At 43.2% G+C, this 24,226-nt stretch overlaps 1 protein-coding gene and 1 long non-coding RNA gene across 3 annotated transcripts in view; one reads left to right on the forward strand and one right to left on the reverse strand.

The window, feature by feature from the left end:
* The window catches only part of CYFIP2 (cytoplasmic FMR1 interacting protein 2), a 135,738-nt gene extending 114,139 nt beyond the window's left edge, over positions 1 to 21,599 (forward strand). For both annotated transcript variants that reach the window (XM_069592494.1, XM_069592495.1), the window contains exons 27-31: positions 6,531 to 6,603; positions 7,294 to 7,388; positions 13,749 to 13,987; positions 15,810 to 15,957; positions 18,392 to 21,599. In XM_069592494.1, coding sequence (XP_069448595.1) covers positions 6,531 to 6,603; positions 7,294 to 7,388; positions 13,749 to 13,987; positions 15,810 to 15,957; positions 18,392 to 18,559 — 723 coding nt within the window. In that variant the 3' untranslated portion in view covers positions 18,560 to 21,599. The remainder of the gene's footprint in view (positions 1 to 6,530; positions 6,604 to 7,293; positions 7,389 to 13,748; positions 13,988 to 15,809; positions 15,958 to 18,391) is intronic.
* Positions 1,286 to 11,920, reverse strand: LOC138441467 (uncharacterized). Its single transcript, XR_011257351.1, has 3 exons — positions 11,605 to 11,920; positions 10,255 to 10,455; positions 1,286 to 1,923 (listed from the first exon to the last, which is right to left on the reverse strand). It is a non-coding gene; the product is annotated as an uncharacterized lncRNA (long non-coding RNA).
* Positions 21,600 to 24,226: the final 2,627 nt, after the last annotated feature.

The raw sequence follows: 24,226 nt of genomic DNA on the forward strand, positions 1-24,226 counted from the left end.
CTCAGTTGTGTCCAGCTCTGCAACCCCATGAACTGTAGTTCACCAGGCTCCTCTGCCCATAGGATTCTCCAGGCAAGAATACTGGAGTGGGTTGCCATTCCCTTCTCCAGAGGATCAAACCTAGGTCCCTTGCACTGTTGGTGGGTTCTTTACCATCAAATATGAGTGAGGCTAAAAAGCTTCTCAAGAGTGAGATTTTATAGTAATTTCCTTCTGTCTCTATTTGGAATAATTGAATGTGGTTTTCATAAAGTGTATGTATAATGCTGGGGGCAGTATTTCAAGCTTCCCAAAGCTTTGGCTGCATGAGTGGCTATGGAAAAGCAATGGATATGCAAGTGAGGTGGCCCTGGGTCCCAGTATCAGCCTTGCTGCTTCCTTATCACTGTGCGGACATGGTTGGGACACTCCATCTCCCAAAAGTCTCAGCATCCTTGCGCATGGGATAGGGATTATTAGGCCTGCATCACAGGATGTTTGGAGGGGTAAAGCAGAAAATGGATTCAAAGCACCTGGTACCAAGCCTAGGAAAGGACCCTTACAGACCGTTTACTCCAGCCTCTTCATTTTGTTTCCTTTAAACTATTCTTAATTGCACATGAAAAATAGTATAAATGAGCTTATAATGAAAGGCTTCATTGGCTCCACTGCACCTCCCCCCACCTGCATCTCCATCCCCAAGGCAACCTGCTTTAATCATTTCTCTTTCTAGTTCTTCTAGTTGTTATCTCCATAATGCATGGTAATATGAGGTTAACCTCTATTTCTTCATGAGCAACTTTAAACAATGTTTACTGACTCCCTAATTGTAAAGATGAAATTTAAGGTCATTTACATCTGTTCCCTCTCTTCCTCTCAATATTTGATTATGTCACATTTTTAAATTTATATCATGCTATCTTGTAATCAGAAATAGTATACTTACACGTCTTTCAGTAACATTATTTAGTATCTTGACTCTTTCCATGAAAGATGAGGAAATCAACAGACCTCACTTCTACTTCTAGACTTCTATCTCCTACTTCCTGTTGGCTGCCCTTTTACTTTTATGTTTTCACAGCTGTATTTTCTGTAACATTTGTAGTTTGCCCTTCATCTGTGATTTTTTTCTTTAACCATAGTCTAACAAAAGGAGAAAAAGCCAAAAGCAAATATTTTTTACATTATTAATCCGATGCAAGTATTGTTCTATGCTGGACCAAGTGCCATGCTAAGATTTTATTACCTTCTGTCTGATTCTAGCATCTAGACCCCAAAAGCTCCTTGTTGTAAAATTCAAAAGTACTTTTAGAGTTTCTTCCAGTTTTATTTTTTGAAGTAATATATGCATAGTAATAATTTAGTAAATACATCAGTTCAGTTCAGTTCAGTCGCTCAGCTGTGTCTGACTCTTTGCGACCCCATGAATCGCAGCACGCCAGGCCTCCCTGTCCATCACCAACTCCCAGAGTTCACTCAGACTTGCGTCCATCGAGTCAGTGATGCCATCCAGTCATCTCATCCTCTGTCGTCCCCTTCTCCTCTTGCCCCCAATCCCTCCCAGCATCAGAGTCTTTTCCAGTGAGTCAACTCTTCGCATGAGGTGGCCAAAGTACTGGAGCTTCAGCTTCAGCATCATTCCCTCCAAAGAAATCCCAGGGCTGATCTCCTTCAGAATGGACTGGTTGGATCTCCTTGCAGTCCAAGGGACTCTCAAGAGTCTTCTCCAACACCACAGTTCAAAAGCATCCATTCTTTGGCGCTCAGCTTTCTTCACAATCCAACTCTCACATCCATACATGACCACAGGAAAAACCATAGCCTTGACTAGATGGACCTTTGTTGGCAAAGTAATGTCTCTGCTTTTGAATATGCTATCTCGGTTGGTCATAACTTTTCTTCCAAGGAGTAAGCGTCTTTTAATTTCATGGCTGCAGTCACCATCTGTAGTGATACAAGCAGGAAAATACAGGGAGGAACAGAGAGAGGAATAGAAAATAAACACCTGAAAATCCTGCCCTGTGGCGCATTTCTTAGAAGTGTTCACACAGAGTAGTCAGTAACATTGAAGAAAAAATTCTTCCAATGGTGATAAGGGAAAACATCTAGACCCGTTCAGAAAACCCAGAATAGGAGAGATTCTGTCCTAAGTCTAAATTCCCTTATGTGCCACAGACTTTCAACTTTTATTCCACTTACTTATTAAGCATTTGCTATCTGCTAGTCACTGTGCTTATTCCTGGTAATAAAATATAGTCAAAAATAATCATTTTCCCTACCTTCATGAATGTTACATTCCAGTAGAAGGAGGTAGATATTAATCGAATAGTCACATACAGATACGTACAATACAGACTGAGTTCAAATGCTAGAAAGGAAAAGAGCTTGGTTCTTTGAGGACATATAACAAAGGAACGCCGTGGGCAGAGAGGTATTGGAGGGATCCAGGAAGTCTCCCTGGAAGGGACGATGCTTAAATTAAGATCTGAAAGAAGAGTGGGGATTTACTAAGCAAAGGGCAGGAAGATAGGTTAGTGGGCATTCCAGAGAGAAGGTAGAAATTCAGTGATGAGTATGCAGATGGTGGATTCAAATAACAGAAAGCTGCTGTCACTGGTGCAGAAAGAGCTGGTGGGGAGAGGAGTTGAGAAGAAACCCATTCTGAATGGCCTTCATAGGCCAGGGGCCAGATGGTTTCCTAGTAAAGTGGAAAGCCGAGTGTGATCCTTCAGAATAGAGATTGGACGAGAGTTGGTCAGTATTAGCATAGGTACCTGCTGTGAAGCCTGTTCAGATCCCTGACACAGGCCCAGTGTGCTCTGAACTGGACATTTTTATCAACTGTGATGACCTCAGCTCATGAATGCCAAACAAATACCTTCCACCTTTCAGAGTATGTAGCCACCTCATCATGCAAATAACCACATAGTTCATCCCTGGGAACCTTCCAGACAATGCTTTCCTACCTCTGTGAGGAAACCACATCCTTCTCTTTCCTCACCTTGATTAACAGAGAACACACAAGGAGCATGCTAACAGGAAGCACTCCCAAACAACCTCTGCTCCTGCAGGTTGCAAACCTGAGGGAGAGGCAGGGTGCAGAGAAGGGTATCTGGAACACTCCTGTCTCCCCTAAGGAAACTGAAATGGAAGCTCGTTATGTGAAACTAGAGCAACAGCATTTGTCTTGTTGTAGAGGTCCCAGAGCCTTCTTCCCCTTTCTCTAACCCCTAAGGTGGCTCCTAAGGTCAATTTATTGACATTAACAAAACAGAAAATTAACAGTTCATGCAAGGGGTAACTTTTCTAGTAAGAAGGCATTTCAAGGAGCACAGACATTTTTAGGAAGAAAATACAGTAAGAAAGATAAAACTTAGCAGAGAAAAAGAGAAAAAAAAGCTTAGCAGGAGGGGTATGTATACCAGCCCTCTGCTTGAAATACTTGAGTAATCTCTCATTGCACCTGAAATAAAATCCAGGCTTCATCCCATGCTATGAGACCTCACATGATCTGATCGTTCCCTACCATTAGGAACTCAGACTGTACTGATTCCTTGTGTCTCTATGCTCTAGTTTACTTTCTGCCCCAGGGCCTTTGCACCTCATATCTACATGGCTGGCTCCCTCTTTTTTCATTCTTTACTTAGATAACTCCCCCTCAAAAAGATTTTCCCTAGCCTCCTCTCTGAAGTAGTCCCTTTCCCACTCCCAGTCACTCTAGCCTAGTACCCTATTGTGTCTTACCACTATCTGAAACTTTTTGGTTTGTTTACTTGTTTTTATCTCTCTCAACTACAGTGGGATTTACATGAGTGCACAGATCTGCTCTAACTTGTTCAGCATCGCATCTGCAAAGCCTAGAACAATGTCTGGTACTCAATAAATATTTGTTGGATAAATGAATGTAATAGGTTTCTCATATTTGGAAGATAGTCACGTGGGTAAATAAATTCATTTATCCATCTAAGAAACATAATATAACAAATATGCATTCATTTAATAATTTTTGCAAGACTGTCATGTACTGGGCACTGGAGATAAAAAGTAGAAATAGAGGCACTCAACATTCCTCCCTTTAAGGAGCTCATAGTATTGTGGTCAATGTGAAGAGAATTCAAGACATATGGACTTACTAGTCATAGCAGGTGAGGGAGAGCAAGAAAATGATCCCCAGGTCTTAGACATGGCAGATGAGGTTAATTGTGCCATTCCAGGAGCAAAGAAACCTGAGATAAGAAAGGGAGGAGGTCAGCTTTAGAAATGTGAAGCTTTGGAAATATCTAACAAGGAGGTAGATATCCAAATCTGGAGCTTGAAAGAGGCATCTGGCAGGAAATAGAGTTGACGGATCAAAGGCAGTGCTTATAGACTTGGGAATAGGTGAGAAAAACTGGGTAGAATAAAGCAAGAAGAAAAGAGGGACCTTAGAGAAAACCAACATTTAAAGAATGGTTAGAAGTCAGACCTGCAAGAGAATCTACAAAAGAGAAAATGAAATAATGGACCCCAGCAGAACTCATTGTCATAGTGCCTAACACATCCGGAGGACTAAAAGTTGTCCACTGCACTCGGTGACAGAGCGGTAATCTCTGCCGAGCCGTTGCCATGACATGATACAGCAGGCCATGATAGTTCTGTTTGCTGTGAAGGGAAGGGAAGACTAGGAAATGGAGAGAGAGGTAAAAGGCTCCTATAAGCTGCTTGGCTCTGAAAGGAGGAAAGAAATGGAAGGGTGACTGAAGATACAGGCTAGAAAAACATTCAGTAACACTCTAAAGAGCAGAACAAGGATATTGAAAGGAAACGACTGGGAAGTTGGTTTGGTTTAAAAGTCTAACCATTAGAGTTTTAAAATGGATTGGGCTACCTCCAGAAGGACTGAGATCTTGATTATCGGAGCTATCAGAGAAGACCCTGAATGTTAAGAAAGAGTAAGCTGTTCAATCAGTAATCTAGGCTTCTACTGTAAGAAACTGGAGAAAGAAAAATAAACCCAAAACAAGCAGAAGGATGGGCATAATAAAGATATGAACAGACATCAGTAACATTGAATGCAGAAGAACTATAGGGAAATATACATGAAACTAAAAGCTGTCCCGGTTTCATTTCTGATACTGGTAATTTGTGTCCTCTGTCTCTTTTTTTTTTTTTTTTCTGGTCTGGTCTGGCCAGAGGTTTAACAATTTTATTGTTTTTGTTTTTTTTTTCTTTTCCCATTGAATCAGCCTGAATAATCAATAGCCAGGTTTTCAGATTATATAATGAATCAAAGGATCTAAGCTTAGACATAGCAAGGAAGACCAAGTTGCTTAATTTACTGGTTTGAGGAGGAACAGATTAGTTAAGAAAGGAAGGAAATTTCCCTCTCTGGCTAAGAAGCTGAGAATTACACCTAGATCAGGCAGATCCCTCTCAGTTCAATTGTCCTCCATCTGTTACCCTCACTTCAAAAGCTGAAGGGAGTTCAGGAGTTTCTTTCTTGAGCAGCTAGTTGGCCTGCTAAATTTCCAGGATGGCCATGTTCCACCCAGGCCTAGTGAAGAGTCAAGGGTACTCACAATTCTGATTTTCTCAGGTGCTTAGAATCCAAGAGTATCAGAGTTGAATGAAGGCTGGATTTTACCTAATTCAAATCCCCACAGTTTAAAGAAGAGAAACCAAGGCCCATGGAGGATGGCTTGTCTAGGTCCCCTCCATACCCTGTGATTTTTCTTTTTTTTTTTTTCATACCCTGTGATTTGAAATCCAGTAATCATGAACTGGTCCTGGGACAGACAGTAAGTAGACCATATCTTCCAGGCCCCCAGAGAAGGAAATGGCAACCCACTCCTGTATCCTTGCCTGGAAAATCCCATGGACAGAGGAGCCTGGCAGGCTTACACTCCATGGGGTCGCAAAGAGTCAGACACGACTGAGCAACTTCACTTCACTTTCCAGGCCTGCCTGCCCCTAATTGTCATAGTATATGTTTGCTTTTAAGCTTACTTTTATGCATAAAGAACCCCCATGAGAACCTGTCTGTCTGGGCCCTAGTCCCTGTTCTCTCACCCACTGGAGTCAAGATGGAGAAAACCCACCAGACCCAGGCCTTCACACTGAGGCATCCTGCCCAGTGGGACTGGCTACCTGCCTTGAGCCCATGAGCCTGAGCTCACCACCAACCAGTTGAACATAATCTGGGTCCATCATCCCTATCTGATCCCACTGCTTTGAATTCTTCACCAAATTCAGTCTTCACCAAACTTTCAATTCTTCACCAAATTCTTTGTAAGGCTGCAATGAAAATGTACTACACACTCAGTATGTCCAGGGTCTGTGCTATGAGGCTATACATCCTCTCAATCCTGCTCATTAAAATAGCTACTGTTCTCATCCTCATTTTTCAGATAAATAAATAGGCTCAGAGAGGTTAAGCAATGTGCTTAAGATCCCACAGCTAGTTAAGTATAGGAGTCAGGGTTTGAACTCAGGTCTAACTGACTCCAGTGTTCAAATCTTTAGTGATGAAAATTCTTCCTGGTTTAAAATAAAAGTTCTCTTTCTGTTTGCAGTCTCAGGAGGAAGTCTGTGATTTGCTTCATGCTGCACCCTTCCAAAACATCTTACCTAGAGTCTACATCAAAGGTAAGAAACCTCTGAAAGCAGCTAAATACTTATATTACCATATGTAAAATAGATTGCCAATGGGAATTTGCTGTGTGACTCAGGAAACTCAAACAGGGGCTCTGTAACAACCTAGAAGGGTGGGTTTGGGAAGGAGATGGGGGAGAGGTTCAAGAGGGAGGGGACATATGTATGCCTGTGGCTAGTTCATGTTGGTGTCTGGCAGAAAACAACAAAATTCCCTAAAGCAATTATCCTTAAATTAAAGAATAAATTAATTTTAAAAACTAGCGATTTGAATTTGAATCTTAAGCTCTTTTAATCTCAGTAAACTCAGATCTGCAGTCAGAAAAGAATAAGGTTAAAGCCTTGGGCAGCTGTTAATGCTGGAATTGTAAATAATGTTCCCAGCCTGTTTCTTGGTCCTTCTAGAACATCCCTAGTATGCTGCTGTCTAGGTTAGTCTACATCCTTCAAGTGATGAGTAACTCACCACCCCGTGAGGTAGATGATTCCACTGGACAAAGATAATAGAACATGTTTCCTTGTAGTGAGTCCTGATCACACTTGCCAGAACTAAGGAACACAGCTCTACACACTCCTTCTAAGTGCTGGAATACAGTACATCACCAAGTCCTCTGAGAGCTCTTCCTCTTCCATTTCCCCCAATGTGCCCTGAATCTCATGTTCTGCCTACCATTCCTTTTGCAGAGGGCGAGCGTCTGGAGGTCCGGATGAAACGCCTGGAAGCCAAGTATGCCCCACTTCACCTGGTCCCTCTGATAGAGCGGCTGGGGACCCCTCAGGTACGATCCTCCTGTCATGGACTCATAGAACTGAAAGCAACTTTAGAGGGAGAGAGAGAGCATTTGGTCCAACCTCCTCTTTACGGATGGGGAAACTGAGGCCCAGAGAGAGAAACAGAAGGTCACAGCCCACAGCCTGGTAGTGGCAGGGGCAGGTCTGGAATGAGACTTGTTGACTCTCAGGCCTACAGCCTCTATCATCTGTCCTGCCAAGAAAGAAGGAAGTCAGACAAGTATCTGTTACTCCCCGTTAAGTATTAAGAATTCTGTTATATCTCAGAATTAAACCACCCATCCTGCAAGCCAGCAGTTCACCGTTGGGTGCTGTGCTGTGCTTAGTCTCTCAGTTACGTCTGACTCTTTGCAACCCCTCGGACTGTAGCCCACCAGGCTCCTCTGTCCATGGGGATTCTCTAGGCAAGAATACTGGAATGGGTTGCCATGCCCTCCTCCAGGGATCTTCCCAACCCAGAGATCGAGCCCAGGTCTCCCACATTGCAGGCAGACTCTTTACCATCTGATCCACCAGGGAAGCCCTATCTTTGCTAAAAAAAAAAAAAAAATACAGGAACATAAGATGTTTACCACAGCATTGTTTGTTAAAGCAAAAACTGGAAGCAATCTAAATGTCACTCAGTAGCATGTTGAGTAAATAAAATGGGGTAAAATCATTTAAATGATGAATACCTGCCAAATCATAATGAAAAGGGAAAATCAGATCTAGATACATCAGTGTGGACAGATCATAAACACACGGTTAGGTGAATAAAGGAAGTTGCACGCAGGTCATGGAGTTTGAGGCTATGTGGATTTTTTCAAACACATACCAAAAAACCATGTAAAGTGAAACTTTTCCTAGGACATGAAAGTGCCCAGTTCATAATGGTGGCAACTTGTGAAGAGAGATGAAAGAGACAGAGATGGATAGGGAGATCAAACACAGCTTTATCTGTAATGTTCTCATATTTTCAAAGGTGAGTGAGCTCAGGTGTTAATTCTGTAGTTAAAACTCATTTTTATAAGCCTGTATCTGTATATGGAGATGAGTGAAAGAGGACCCCTGCCTTCAGAGAACTCACAGATCGTGTGGTTAGTTGGGAAAAAGACACCGGGAGAAAGAGAGGTAACAGGAAGCATATATTGTCTCCTTTCAAGTTGACTCAAGTTGAATCAGGCATTTAGGGGTGGGGGCAGGGGGCAGGGGTATTCAGGAAGAAGAGAAAATAGGGCACTGTAGTGAGGCATACTCTGATGGCTTGTTTTATTCAACAAAACCGGCTATTTCAAAGGTTTAGGATTCAGATCCACTCTTGGACTTACATCCCTAAGGTCCTCTCTCCTGTCACTAAAGCTCATGAGTCAGAAAGCTTTCGTCCTCCTCAGAGAGCAAAAGGCAGTCTCTTCTCTCAAAAACCATGGCAAGTGTTAGAGCCCAGGGCGGAGCCCCATCTGCCCAGGTGTCAAGCTGATGAGCTTGACAGAGCCAGACCCCCGTGGGCCACCCTCCTCCTACAAAAACAGTGACGAAACATTTAGTGGCATTTGTGTTCTTTAGTCACTACCGAAAGAATTTAGATACTGTGAAATATGAACATTTTCTTTTTTGGCTTTCTGGAGCTGAACACAGAAGATCCTCTAAAGATTGCCTTTTAGGGAGAAATCCCCCAAGCCAGCGACATATAAGTGTGTCTGCTCCAGGGATGGTGTCATCCTACAAGAATCTGGCCTCTCGCACCCGGGCTTTGGCATGTGTTTCCACTTAGAAGTATGTGAATTCCTTCCCTGTTCTGGTGAACGCTATTTCCCTGGGACTAGTGGAAATCTCAATTTGTCAAATGCTGATATTTAACAAACAAAAGCCTAGACATTCTGCCGGAGAGGAAATGCCAGTTGTATAAGTCTCCCAGCCCTTAAGGAATAGTCTAAAACTTAGTCCTCCTGTAGACAAAAGAAAAAATTTTAAAATATTAACTTCCACGCTTGCTAGGGTTCAGGGGACTCACAAAACTTCTAGGTCAGTGATAGGGAAATTCTGCTACATATTTAATGTTGGAAGGGTTCGACCATGCTACATTGCTTGTATTTGTTTTTGGGAAAAACTGAGGTGACCTGGTTTGTTGCCTAGTGCTATCAGGAAAAGAATGTTCTGTCAGGGAGTTAGGACTCTTCTTCCCAGCTTTATCCCTGAACTGTTGTATAATCTAGTGCTAGAATTTAATATCTTTGATCTTTGTTTTTCCATCTGTAAAATGGGCAAATAGCTGAGCTGCTTTTCACAATCATTGCGACAAACAAATAAGTAAAAAGCTTCCAAAAAACAGAAAGGAAAGAGTGGGCATGGGATGTTAATCTTCTCCAAAGTATCCTAAATGTAATCAAAGTACTCCATCAGTTCAGTGTTCAGCTCAGTCGCTCAGTTGTGTCCAACTCTTTGCGACCCCATGAATCGCAGCACGTCAGGCCCCCCTGTCCACCACCATCTCCTGGAGTTCACTCAGACTCACGTCCATCGAGTCCGTGATGCCATACAGAAATCTATTTCCACATGATTTCACAAATGCTTTCTCTATACCCTTATTAACAGAAAAGAATGGCAGAGGGAGAGGAAAAAAAAAGTTTCCCACTGAGTGGGACTGAAAAGAAATGGCTTAAATTTATGTTAAACACACACATACACACACAGTATACATTAAAAACACAGTCACAAATTAGGGGTATATGTGATAATAATCTATAATGCACTTTTTCAGAGCAGAAAGAAAACTCATATCAAAAGAAACAAGGGCATGAAAGAAAACTCAAAACAAAAACATAAAGGAAGCAGCAAACATAAGAAGGAAGCCTAAGGAGAAGCATTCTGCCTTACCAGCGACCAATGAGCGCGAAGGAGCGGGGTGCAGCTGCTCTTCTCCCAAGTCTGTTAAGCCTTTTCTTCATGATAATGAAGCATCAGACTTGGCACAGATAGACGCACAGCGGTTCAGCTTTTCTTGGGACTAGTTTGTCACCAGGTAGCAAAAGCCTTTTAAAACTGCTTGTATTCTTTGAATAGTTCTAGGATTTTAGCCTAAGAAAATAACCAGAGATAAGCTCAAAAAGTGCATATAAGTGTGTGTATATATATATGTGTGTGTGTATACATATATATATAAGGAAAACGGGCCTTCCCAGGTGGCACAGTGGTAAAGAATCTCCCTGCCAATGCAGGAGATGCAAAAGACACAGATTTGATCCCTGGGTCAGGAAGATCCCCTGGGGAAGGAAATGGCAACCCCTCCAGTATCCTTGCCTGGAGAATTCCATGGACAGAGGAGCTTGGTGAGCTACAGTCCATGGGGTCACAAAGAGCTGGACACAATTGAGCAACTGAGCAAGCACGCACATAAGAATAATTACTTATGATCTGTCTATGTTGTTGAAAACTTGTGAGCAATTTAAAATAACCAACAAGAGTAGGACTAGAAGGAAGCTCAAGAGGGAGGAGACATATGTATGCCTGTGGCTGACTCATGCTGATGTGTGCTGATTATCCTCCAATTAAAAATAAATAAATTTAAATTTAAAAATTTTAAAGAGTAGGACTAAATAAATGGGGTATATCAATGGCTATTTTATTTAGCCATTAAAAAACCATGTTACTGAAAATATTGAAGGAAATGGTTTTTTATAGTACTAACATCTTGAGAAAAAGACAATGTAGATAGTATGATACAAATTTTGTTAAAATAGATACCTATACATAATCATATACATACACACAAATCATACGTAAGTATCTTAAGAAAGCTTGTCTCTGGGTGATGGGATTTATGGGAGTTTTTTTTTTTTTTAATTTTTAATAACATTTTTACAGTTTTTTTCCCAGACTTTACTTTTATAGATCATAGGAGGACTCGTAAAGGTAAACTCTTTTACAGGAAAGGGACAAAGCCGCTGACCATTTCAGTCAAGGCCCTTTAATTGACTGTAGTTCGGGGTCACAAGAGTTCAAAGCCTGTCTGCAGATTTATTGGATTGGCCAAAAAAGCATTCATTTGTAAGTAAAAATAAAACACATTTTTCATTTTCACCAAGAACTGTATTGAATGACATAGTCATTAACCAAAAGAACTTTTTGGCCAACCCAATATAAGCCCTGTTGCTAATTCTTTAGATCCTCCCACAATTGTCAGGCCCTGAGGACTGATTCAGATTAACTAAATGCACAGGAGATTACCTGGTAAACCAGAGCTCTCTATGTTGGTTTCTGAAGGAGAATATCCATGACTCAAGAACGAGTGTGGGTTCTTTGCTTGCAGAGCATCTTCGCTGTACCAGGCGCTCTCTTTCTGAAGCAGGGAGCCTGCCAGAGTCTAGGCACCACCAGAGAGCGTTTCCTGGTGAGAACAGAGTCAAGCACGGGGGTCAGGGTTTTTAAAAGAGGTACTTCTGGTGAGCTGTGGCAGCTCTCTGCTCTGGAGTGTCCTTTCTCTGCCCCTGGAACCAAGATGCATATTTGTGAATCAGGGTTCCCTCTCCCTCCTGTTTGAAACATAGGTTGTCAAATTCTTCCCCAGTTCATAGTTTTGTCTGAGACTTTTCCGTTTGTAGTTGTCATGACAGCTACACTGCTGACCCACATTCCTAACAGGCTCCAGCATTGGTGTTTCCTGACTTATTTCCCTTCATGGATTAGTTTAATTGAGGCTGCCCTCTTTCTCTGGGCTAGAGGGTGGGAGCTGTACTGGGGGTAATCGGGCGGGCTTCCCCCACCAGCCACCCTGAACTCGCTGGGGAGCTGATCCCAGGAGTGCCCTGGGGACGTGTCAGTCTCAGAAGCCAGTGCCCTGGGGACCTCTCAGTCTCAGAAGCCAGCCCTCTTTAGCTTTGTCTCTAGATCTGGAGATCTTACTTTGACCTTAGATATTAAAATATATCATCTTTGCATTTGGTTTTGTGATCTCTACTCCCAGATATTTTTTTCCTCCTACAGATGGTAATGTATTTTGATGTGCTAGTCTAGCCTGATGATTATTAGAGATGCAATAACTAGAAGCCAGATGATCAGCCAGTTTAAATTCTTAATAGAGATTGTTGACAGTGGTGAGAGAACTTCTAACTGGAGGAAATAATTCAGTAAAATCAGTGGTAAGTTTTTAAGAGTAACATATGCTCATTGTAGCACATTCAACTGTACAGAGTCTTTGTGGTAAAAAGTGAATACCCCACCTACTTCTCCAAGCCCATCTGTTCTCACAACTGACGGTAATCCTTCTAGAATGTTTTACACTTTCACACAACCCCCACACACAGAGTTCTGTGTGTCTGTCTGTGGGATTGTGTTATTGATGTCTTTTAATAGGATTCTAGTGTATGCCCTTTTCTGCAACTTGCTCTATTCACTTAACAATTTAATCCACATATAGAAACTACTGGTATTCAAATCCCAGCTTTTCCACTCACTGACTGCCTCTCTGAACCTCAGATTCTTCTTCAATAAAATGGGGATAATAATGACATCTACTGCATGGGGTTTATGTGAAGAGTAAACAAAGTCAGTACTTAGCAAATGCATAGAACAGGGCTTGGTGTATTACACACACAGTGAGTGTTCACTAGTGGAAGTAATAGTTCAGTAGTAATAATAATACTAGTAGTTGTATCATCCAAGTCTTTTCAAAGGCTCCCTAGCATTTAGGTAGGTTGCTGTTGTTCAGTCACTCGGTCATGTCTGACTCTTTGTTCAGTTCAGTTCAGTCGCTCAGTCATGTCCAACTCTTTGTGACCCATGGACTGCAGCATGCCAGGCTTCCCTGACCATCTCCAACTCCCAGAGCTTGCTCAAACTCATGTCCATCAAGTCGGTGATACCATCCAACCATCTCATCCTCTGTCGTCCCCTTCTCCTCCTGCCTTCGATCTTTCCCAGCATCAGGGTCTTTCCTAAGGATTGAGTTTTTCTCATCAGGCAGCCAAAGTATTGGAGTTCAGCTTCAGCACCAGTCCTTCCAATGAATATTCAAGATTGATTTCCTTTAGGATTGACCTTTGATCTCCTTGCAGTACGAGGGACTCGCAAGAGTCTTCTCCAACACCACAGACCACCTTACCTGACTCTTTGTAGATCCACGTGTATCACATAGGTAGATGTAAAATTTTTTAAACTATTCCTCTATCGATGGCTCCTAGATTTTACTTATCCAAAGACTTCCCTGCAGTTGAACTAAGTTTATAAACTATCTTGCCTGCTCTGGGCAAGACATCAGTTCTGGTGAACAAATTACAGATGCAGCCAGCTTCAGAGTTTGGGAATCTTGGGTTAGGGGTGGAAAATGGGGTCTGAGATGTGACGGGAAGGTTCGTGTACTCTTCTCTTCCCAGCAAATCGCCATTGCTCGGGAGGGCGACCTGCTGACCAAGGAGCGACTGTGCTGTGGACTGTCCATGTTCGAGGTCATCCTGACCCGCATCCGGAGCTACCTGCAGGACCCTGTCTGGCGGGGCCCGCCACCCACCAACGGCGTCATGCACGTGGACGAGTGCGTGGAATTCCACCGGCTCTGGAGTGCCATGCAATTCGTCTATTGCATCCCCGTGGGGACCAACGAGTTCACAGCTGAGTAAGTAGCCCCAGAGAGGTGGGGTCACCCCCAAACCTGTTCGTCCTCCTAAGAGCCATCGTACAGCCAGAGCTCAGTCAGAAAGGAGGGCAGGGGTAGGATGGCCCAACAGCAGTCTACTGAGCACCTGCTTTATGTTGGTCAGAGTGCTAGGTGCTGGACGTAATCCCGTGCCCAGCAAAAGTAGAGATGGTTCCTGGTGTGTGGGATTCACAGAGCCTAGAGGAGATGAGAGGGTAAACACAAGGTGGATTGAACGAGACCACCTGGCAGCAAGGACAGGAAGGACAACAGATTCCCACAAGGAGAGAGACAAGAGGATTCAGTTCAGTCCGACGCTGTGACCCCACGGACCGCAGCACCCAGGCCTCCCTGTCCTTTACCAGCTCCCGAGGCTACTCAAACTCATGTCTATCGAGTCGGTGATGTCATCCAACCATCTCATCCTCTGTCGTCCCCTTCTCCTCCTGCCTTCAGTCTTTCCCAGCATCAGGGTCTTTTCCAATGAGTCAATTCTTTGCATCAGGTGGACAAAGTATTGGACAAGAGGATTATTGGAATTTAACTCATAGACTACAACTGAGCTGGAACATTGCTTAGGATGCAGCTCTTAGAGGAGACCTCCCAGGAAAAGCTCCAGGTAGTTGGAGGCAGAGATGGACTGTGTGCACTTCAAGGCCTCAGACCTCTAAAGTTCTGTCTTCCTGAGACTGGAAGGTGGGCCGACAGAAGGGGCAGGAGGGAGCCCAGACGAGGCTCAGCATCAAGACCTCACTGCACATTGCCATCTCCCACACAGATCCCCAGGGCTCATAGAACAGAGAAAGGATCCACCGGCAGCAGCTGGGCCCCACGTTGCTCATGAGGCCTCTGCTCTTGAAAAATGGGGAGGGGAGCCTTTGAGAGGGGCCCAGTCCTGTCCTCAGAAAAGACAGAAGCAGAGCCCCATCCTCCCATCGCTTGCCCAGCTACACAGCAGAGCAGAGTGTGAGGGGAACAGACCAGGCCTGCCTCCGAAAGGCGTGTGGGGCCCACAGAGATCCCCCTGGGGAAGTGGGATGGGAAGGCTGCTTTCCAGAGTGGCTGCACTTTCAGCGACAGCAGTGGGGAAGCTGGGAACCTTTCCAGTGAGATTCCGCTGCTGATGAAGGACGAGAGATTCAGCCGAGAGATGCCCCATGGCCTCCCAGATCGCCTGCATTGCTGTTGAGACTTGAGGTTGTGCAGGCTTAGTTTTACCAGACCCGAGAGGACTGGCAGCCCCCCACACCAGCAGCATCTGCTCATGGCCCTACCATGCCCCCCGATCCCTGCCCTCTCAGCCTACACTGGAGCATCTGCTCATGGCCCTACTGTGCCCCCCCCCACCCCCGATCCCTGCCCTCTCAGCCTACACTGGAGCATCTGCTCCTGGCCCTACCATGCCCCCTGATCCCTGCCCTCTCAGCCTACACTGGCCAGTTGGGCTGGTTCAAAACGGCCCTTCACCTCACAGGTTTCCTCTGATTTTTGTCCAGAACCAAGACAGCATCTCATCAGAATTCTGATTGGTTGAATAAATCTCAAAAGCTGGTTGGATTTTTTTTTCTTGCAAACTTGTCTTCTTCAAAGCGGATTTTTCTTACAGCAGTGGGATGACAGACTGACACCTCTTTGTGGTTAGAAGGGCTTCTATTGAAACCTCAGTCCTGGGAACAAATGAATCCATACTTACAACTTCCCTTGCACCCACTGTACAGATTAAGAGAATTGGTCCAGAGATGGTGCAAGATGAGGGCCCCTCCCCACCTCTCACCCCAGCTGCTTCCTCTCCTGCTCCCAGGCAGTGTTTCGGAGACGGCTTGAACTGGGCTGGCTGCTCCATCATCGTCCTGCTGGGCCAGCAGCGTCGCTTTGACCTGTTCGACTTCTGTTACCACCTGCTCAAAGTACAGAGGCAAGACGGGAAAGATGAAATCATTAAGAATGTGGTAAGCAGCTCGTGGCTGGGGCCTGGGAGAGGGTGCCAGGCCTGACAAGCAGGCTTTCATCTGCCAAGGAGGGTGAGCTCCTTGTGGAGGCCAACTCCCCACCCCACAGGTAGGTGCGGAGACACTCAGCAGCTGGCGACCTTCTCGTAGAAGCCATGAGTCACTGACTTGTAAGCCACTGGGATGAATCAGGTCACCCCACAGGGCAGGGCCAGCCTCCAGAGCTGAAACACACCTTTCCTAGGCCAGTCAGAGTCTGCTCATGCCGCTTCGTCATCTGCATAGACACTGTTGTGCAGGCATGGGGATGGGATGAGCGCTGTGGTGGGATGAGCAGGGCTGCCGTGGGAGCATGAGGAAGGGCCAGCTAAACCAGGCTGAGGGGCTGGGGAGGGGCCTCAGAAGGCTCCCCATAGAGGCGATGCTGGGGCAAAGTCCTGAATGATCGACTGCAAATAGACAGGCAGAAAATGGGGTGCAGAATGGGGGAGATGTTCTAGACGAAGGGACTGGCTAAAGTAAAGGCACAGAGGCGTGAAGCTGGATGGCTGGAAGATGGTCCCGGTGGGTCTCCAGGACCAGCCGAGAGGGAAAAAAGGCAGGTGCCATATCATAAAGGTGACAATTTTCATGAAGTAGAATATACGTAACATAAATTTTTTCTATTTTTAAGTGTTCAGTTCAGTAGAGTTTAATCATTTTGAACTGTTTACTGCATTAAATTCACTCACCCGTGTTTGGGTGCAACCATCCCATTTTTTTTTTTCTTGCTGTTATTTAATTGCAGGAGTTCTTTCTGTGTTCTGGATATTATTCCCTGATCAGATACATGATTCAAATTGTTTTCTTTCATTCTTTGAGTCACCTTTTCACTCTGTTGATAGTGTCCTTTGATGCAAATGCATTTTTAATTTTGATGGATTCCAATTTATTATTTATTACACTCCATCTCCAGAACTTTTTTTTTTCCCCAAATGAAACTCTGTGCTTGGTTAACACTAACTCTGCCTCCCTCCAGCCTCTGGTAACCCTTCACTTACTCTCTGTGTGAATTTGACTGCTCTAGGTACTCCATATAAGTTGAATTCTTGGACTCAGCATGTGTTCAGGGTGTACAGTGTTGTATTAATAGCATGTGTCAGAATCATCTTCCTTTAAAGGCTAAATAGTATTCCATTATATGTGTATGTGACATTTTGTTTATCCATTGGTCAGTTGATGGACACTTGAGTTGCTCTCACATTTTGGCTGTTGTGAGTAATGCTGCTGTGTCGTGAGTGTACAGATAACTGTTCCAGACCCTGCTTTCATTGCTTTGTGGTATATACCTAAAATTGGAATTGCTGGATCATGTGGTAATTCTATTGTCAATTTTTGAGGACCACCATAATGTTTTCCACAGGGACAACATCATTTTACTTTCTCACCAGCAATATATAAGAGTTCCAGTTTCTTTATATCCTCCCAGCACTTGTTATTTTCTGTATATTTTTGGAACTAGCCACCTTAATGTGTATGAAGTGGTATCTCATTGTGGTTTTGATTCACGTTTCCTTAATGATTAGTGATATTACCATCTTTTTGTGTGCTTATTGGCTATTTGTTTATCCTTCTTTGAAGAAATGTCTGCCCAAGTGTTTTGCTCACTTTTTAATTGGGCTGGTTGGTTTTTTTTGTTTGTTTGTTTGGTTGTTTTTTTGCTGTTATTTAATTGCACAAGTCCTTTCTGTATTCTGGGTATTAATTTCTAATCAGATACAAGATTTGAAAATGTTTTCTTTTATTCTTTGAGTTACCTTTTCACTCTGCTGATAGTGTCCTTTGATGCAAATACTTTTTTAGTTTTGATGAATTCCAATTTATTATTTATTGCCTATGCTTTGGTGCCATATTCCAAGAAGTCATTGCCAGGCTCAGTGTTACAAAGCTTTTTGTCTATGTTTTCTTCTAAAGGTTTTATAGTTTTTGCTCTTATGTTTAGGTCTTTAATCCATTTTCAGCTTATGTTTTGTGTATGGTGTAAAATAAGAATCCAACTTCTTTCTTCTGTATGCCAGTCTTCCCAGCACCATTTGTTGAAAAGACCATTCTTTCTCCATTGAATGTTGCAGGCACCCTTGTCAAAAATCATTTGACTGTATATGAAAGTCTTTATTTCTGGGCTGTCTAATCCATTGGTCCATATGTCTGTCACACTATTTTGATTACTGCAGCTTTGTGGTAAGTTTTGAAACTCATGTAAAGGGTTTTATGGTCAAGTTCACATTTGATTGTCAAGCTCTGGGCTCCCATAGGAGGCCTTTAAGCAAGAGAGTGGCATTACCGTGGAAGCATCAGGACTCTGGAACCCACCCTCAACTGTATCCTTCCCTTGCTGTTGATCTCTCTATCCCCTCCTCCCACTCCTAACCAACGTGCCCCTGTCCTTCTCCAGCCCCTGAAGAAGATGGCAGACAGGATCAGGAAATACCAGATCTTGAACAATGAGGTTTTTGCCATCCTGAACAAGTACATGAAGTCCGTGGAGACGGACAGTTCCACCGTGGAGCATGTGCGCTGCTTCCAGCCGCCCATCCACCAGTCCCTGGCTACCACCTGCTAGGCGGAAGGTCCTGCAAACCCTCAAGCTGGAGGAGGAGAAGCAGGAGAGAGAAAGCCACGGCCAGCCTGCAACAGGGTCCGACTGGACAATGTGTGAGATGAACCTGGAAGCAAACAAGAACCTCCCCAAACACATCTGCACCTTCCGAGGGCTGGGCCTCTGCATGCTCTCCCATGACATCTCCATGGTGGTTTTTCCATAGTGTAAATTAAAAAAAAAAAAAAAAAAGAACAGAAACAGGGCAGTACTGGCTTTTTTCTCTTTTTCCCCTCAGCTATGTTAAGAGCCCTAGTTTCACCCTTTCTCCATCTCATGGTCCCCACATCCATGGTTGCTACACAAAACCTCCTCCCCTGATTGTGACCTCCTGCCCAGTGCCCACATGCAACCCCAGGACTGAAGTCTTAGAGATGGAGGAAAGAGTGTGGCCATGCCTCCAAGATGTCAGCCTGGCTTGACAGGCATGCGTCCACTTCCTAGCATCTTCACCTCCTCTGGCTCCCTCCCCCCACTTCCCACGGTCTTATCTTGTCCTGCTCCAGATGCCAGGGATTCAACCGCCAAGTGTACTCCTGGACCAAGCACTGAGAGCCATGGTGAATGGGCGACGAGCTTCCTGGTATCAGTACCATGGTAGATGGTGTTGAGATGTTGCCTTTGGCCTTCCATGGACTCTTAAAACCACATCCTGACTCCCCTCTCAGGGCACTCCTAGGGATAACTCAGAAATGCATTCACAGCTGAAATGGGTGAGCGGAATTTGGGTAGGAAGATGGTCAGGCCTGCTGTGTAGAAGCAGTATTTATGAACACAGCCAGGAATTCCATAGTCCAAAACAGAAAGCTGTTAGAACCCTTCATCAGCTTGATGGTGAGAGGGTCTTTTATTTATTGAACAAATAGTTAGCACCAAGTTGCACAGAGAGTGAACACTGGACTACTGGCCAGATATGCACTGCCCACAGCATTAGCCAGCAACCAAATTAGGAACCACTTCTTGGCACAGAATCTCTCATCCAGAAAAACCCTCACAAGAAAGAAACTATTAAAGGGTTATTTTAACAGAATCCAAAAAACACCTTGGGGTCAAAGAGATAAGGAGTGTAAATAATACTTGTCAATGAGCTTTTAATACCAACCAACCCAGGGATCAAACCCACCTCTCTTGCATGTCCTGCATTGGCAGGCAGATTCTTTACCACTAGCACCACCTGGGAAGCCCCTTTTAATACTAAAATACACCCAAAGAGGAACGCTGTTCTAATGAATCAGGACTTTTATTGTCCTAGAAGCTGAAAAATTGTGGAGACATTTGACCTTTGGCTTCTATTCTTTGATGTTCCTTAACTTAGATTTTGAGATGTAGGTCATATCTCACAGGGACATTGTTATTGTTCAGTTGCTCAGTCATGTCCAACTATTTGCAACCCCATGGACTGCAGCACGCTGGGCTTCCCTGTTCTTCATCATCTCCCAGAGTTTGCTCAAACTCATGTCCATTGAGTCAGCGATGCCATCCAACCATGCCTACTTCCATTTCCCAGAGTGAATCAAAATTCCTTGCAGAATCTTACTGCGCATGGGGAAGCTGTTTAGAAGGACAGAAGCCTTTGGGAAACGAATGTCTCCTTACAGAGCACCTTATCATCAAAGGGAATCTGTGAGCCTGAGCTTGTACGAACATATAAAATGAGACAATTTGGTATTTCTTCCCTGGCCCAGGAAGGAAAAGAGAGAAAATAAACCGATAATGATCGCCTCATTCAGGGCAGATGAATAGAAATTGTTTCCATTAACCAGATGGCCCATTTCATCCCCAGGAAAGAGCAAAGAAGTGTCCATAGCAGGAGGTTTGTGTTATCCACTCATGTTCACCAAGGAGGACAGAGGTGGGGCTCGCCAAGTGTGATCCAAAGGCCACCTCCATCAGGACTTCTGAGATTAGCACGTTTGATGCAGATTCCTGGGCCTACCTCAAACCCACCAATCCTGCATCTCTGGGAGCAGAATTGAGAAATCTGCACTTGCCACAAGCTGGATTGTTCTGTTACACATCAGAGTCTGAGGACCACTGCTGTAGAGGCCCCCTGCACTGCTAACCTTGGGCTTTGAGCTCCCTCTGAGCCATGAAAGAAAATAATTGTAGGGAAGGAAAGTGAGTCAGGGTACAAGCTGTCAGATCCTCCTGTTTGGAGCTGCCACTTCCTCTTCTCATAGAAATAGTATTTCTCTCTCTCTCTCTCTCTCTCTCTCTCTTTTATTTTTTCCTTCTTGAAGATCATACATGTGTCCCAAAGGCAAAAGTGAGGGGTTACACCACATGGGAGAACTATATGGTAAAACTCACCTTCAAAACCCGCATAAAATTTCTAAGCTCCAGAGACTTGAGTCTTCAGGCCTGTCTGGGTACAGTAGGTGGCTCACTTTCTCAGCTACTTGACTGTCTGTTAAGTCCTGGAGATCATTCTAAGTCCTTGACTATTGCTTTGTAGAGATTTGGATCACCCATTTGATGAGACTGCTATTTCAATAACCTGCCCCTCCCATCCTATCATAGCCCTGACTTTGACCCTCTGGGTAGAATCCCATTGCCCTCAAGAGATTTTATCTCAGTAAATTGAGGTCTTCACCTTTAGGAGAGATGTTTCATTTCCCTGGCTCACCAGCAGCATTGATTCACAAATACAGAACGGGTTTAATATTCTTTCCTTCCTGGTGTTACTGCCCCTCTTTTGATTTTTTGTGTATCTAAGAATCAAGAAAAATAAAATCTTAGGTTTTAAAAGGTTTAAAAAAATTCTGTTTCAGAAACTGTCAAATGTACCATATTTGTATTAAGAGTTGTCGGGGATTTTTGTACAATGAATTTACATTTATTTATGGTGACTTATATTTACGCTTGTGATCAAATAATGATGTTAAATTCTTAAATCATATTTGCTATGCAGCTGAAGATGATATTTTGCTTTGTATTTTGGGGTACCTGTGTTGAGTTGATAAACATTTCCATCTCCATTAAAACTGCTTCCAAACTCGTGAAATGAGTGTCTTGTCTTGATTCTGGTTCATATTCTAGTCCTAGTTAATCTGTGGAAGACCACGGGAAAGCTGGTAACTAAGGAAACAACCTAAAAGAGAAGGGAGGAACATAAAGAATATAAAGACGCTGCACCCTAAACTAATGGCTTGTTTTCTTTCTTTCTGGGGGAATTATATCTTTATAAATTGACTTACTCTTGGCGTGATATTGGAGATGTTTCCTGAGCCTCGGGCTTTCATAGTCTGATGGTATAATTCTATAGCCTAGACTCCTAGTGCTGTTTTTTGTTTGTTTGTTGTTTTTGTTTGTTTGGGGTTTTGGGTGGATTTTATTTTTTTAATTGGAGTGTGGTTGGTTTACAATGTTGTGTTAGTTTCAGGTGTACAGCAAAGTGGTTCAGTTATATATATCTACTCTTTTTCAGAAGCTTTTCCATTATAGATTATTTTAAGATATTAAATATAGTTGCCTGTGCTATACAGTAGGTCTTTGTTATTTTTGTTTTATATATATATTAGTAGTAGTGTATATCTGTTAATCCCAAACTCCTAATTTATCCCTCCCTACCTTTCCTCTTTGATAACCATAAGTTTGCTTTCTGTGTCTGTAAGTCTATTTCTGTTTTGTAAATAAGTTCATTTGTATCATTTTTTAGATTTCACTTATAAGTGATATCATATGATAATTTATCTTTGTCTGACTTCACTTAGTATGATAATAACTTGGTCCATCCTTGTTGCTGCATATTGCATTATTTTGTTCTTTTAATGGTTGAGTAATATTCCATTGTGGAATATTATGTATATATACATACACACACACACACACACACACACACACACACACCTTTCATCTGTTAATGGACATTTACATTGCTTTCATGTCTTGCTATTATAAGTAATGCTGTAATGAACCTTGGGGTGCCTATATCTTTTCAAATTAGAATTTTTGTCTTTTCTGGATATATGCCCAGGAGTGGATTGGTGGATCATATGGTAAGCATATTTTCAGTTTAAGTAACCTGCATATTGTTTTTCATAATGGCTGCACCAATTTATGTTCCTACCAAAAGTGTAAGAGGATTCCTTTCTTTTCACATCCTTGCTGACATGTTGTTTGTGTTCCTTTTGTTGATAACCATCCTGGCAAGTGCGAGGTGATATCCCATTTTAGGTCTGATTTGCATTTCCCTGATTATTGTCAATACTGAGCATCCTTTTATGTGCCTCTTGGCCATCTGCATGTCCTCTTTGAGAAAATGTCTATATAGTTCTGCCCATTTTTTCAATCAGGTAATTTATTTTGTTGGTGTAGAATCATAAGAACTGTTTATATACATTGAATGTTAACCCCTTGTTAGTTATATCATTTGCAAATATCTTCTCCCATGCAGTAGGTTGTCTTGTCATTTTGTCAACAGTTTTCTTTGCTGTGCAAAAACTTTTAAATTTAACTAGGTCTCATTTGTTTACTTTTGCTTTAGGAAAGGAAAGGAATCCAAATATATGTATATATATATATAGATAGCTCTGATTTATGTCAGAGTGTTCTGCCTATGTTTTCCTCTAGCAGTTTTATCAATCTTACGTTTAGGGCTTTAGTCCATTTTGAGTTTGTTTGTATATGTTGTTAGAGAATGTTCTAAGTTTACTGTTTTACCCGTAGCTGTCCAGTTTTTCCAGCACTACTTATTGAAGAGATTGTCTTTTTCTCCATTATATATTCTTGCCTCCTTTATTATAAAAGAATTTACCATGAGTACATGGGTTTATGTCTGCGCTTTCTATCCTATCTCATATATATCATTTATCAATATATCCTTGGTTCTAAGAGGAAGCATGAAACTAATATGTAATAAGGCCTGATGTGTGTGGGCATCATGCTAAACTCCACTCGTCCATTCCTCTGAATCAGCCACAGTCACTGTGCTAACTTCCACCTTTGACAGAGAGACTGTGCAGTGTGTTTATTTTCACATGGCTATAAAGTGACAGCTAGAATCTGAACCCTGCTCTAAGGCTCTGCTTTTGCTGTTACACTACAGCAAATCAATCATTCAGGCTGGACTTCAAAACTGGACTTAGGAGTTTGATTACTGGACTTTGGGGGGCTTTGGATAAGTTCAGTTCAGTTCAGTCGCTCAGTTGTATCCAACTCTGCGACCCCATGAATCACAGCACGCCAGGCCTCCCTGTCCATCACCAGCTCCTGGAGTTTACCCAAACTCATGTCCATCAAGTCAGTGATGCCATCCAGCCATCTCATCCTCTTCCGTCCCTTTCTCCTCCTGCCCCCAATCCCTCCCAGCATCAGGGTCTTTTCCAATGAGTCAACTCTTCACATGAGGTGACCAAAGTACTGGAGCTTCAGCTTCAGCATCATTCCTTCCAAAGAAATCCCAGGTCTGATCTCCTTCAGAATGGACTGGTTGGATCTCCTTGCAGTCCAAGGGACTCTCAAGAGTCTTCTCCAACACCACAGTTCACAAGCATCAATTCTTCGGCACTCAGAGCTTTCTTCACCGTCCAACTCTCACATCCATACATTACCACAGGAAAAACCATAGCCTTGACTAGATGGGCCTTTGTTGGCAAAGTAATGTCTCTGCTTTTCAATATGCTATCTAGG

The sequence above is a fragment of the Ovis canadensis genome, chromosome 5 (genome assembly GCF_042477335.2).
Source record: "Ovis canadensis isolate MfBH-ARS-UI-01 breed Bighorn chromosome 5, ARS-UI_OviCan_v2, whole genome shotgun sequence".
Taxonomy (NCBI): domain Eukaryota; kingdom Metazoa; phylum Chordata; class Mammalia; order Artiodactyla; family Bovidae; genus Ovis; species Ovis canadensis.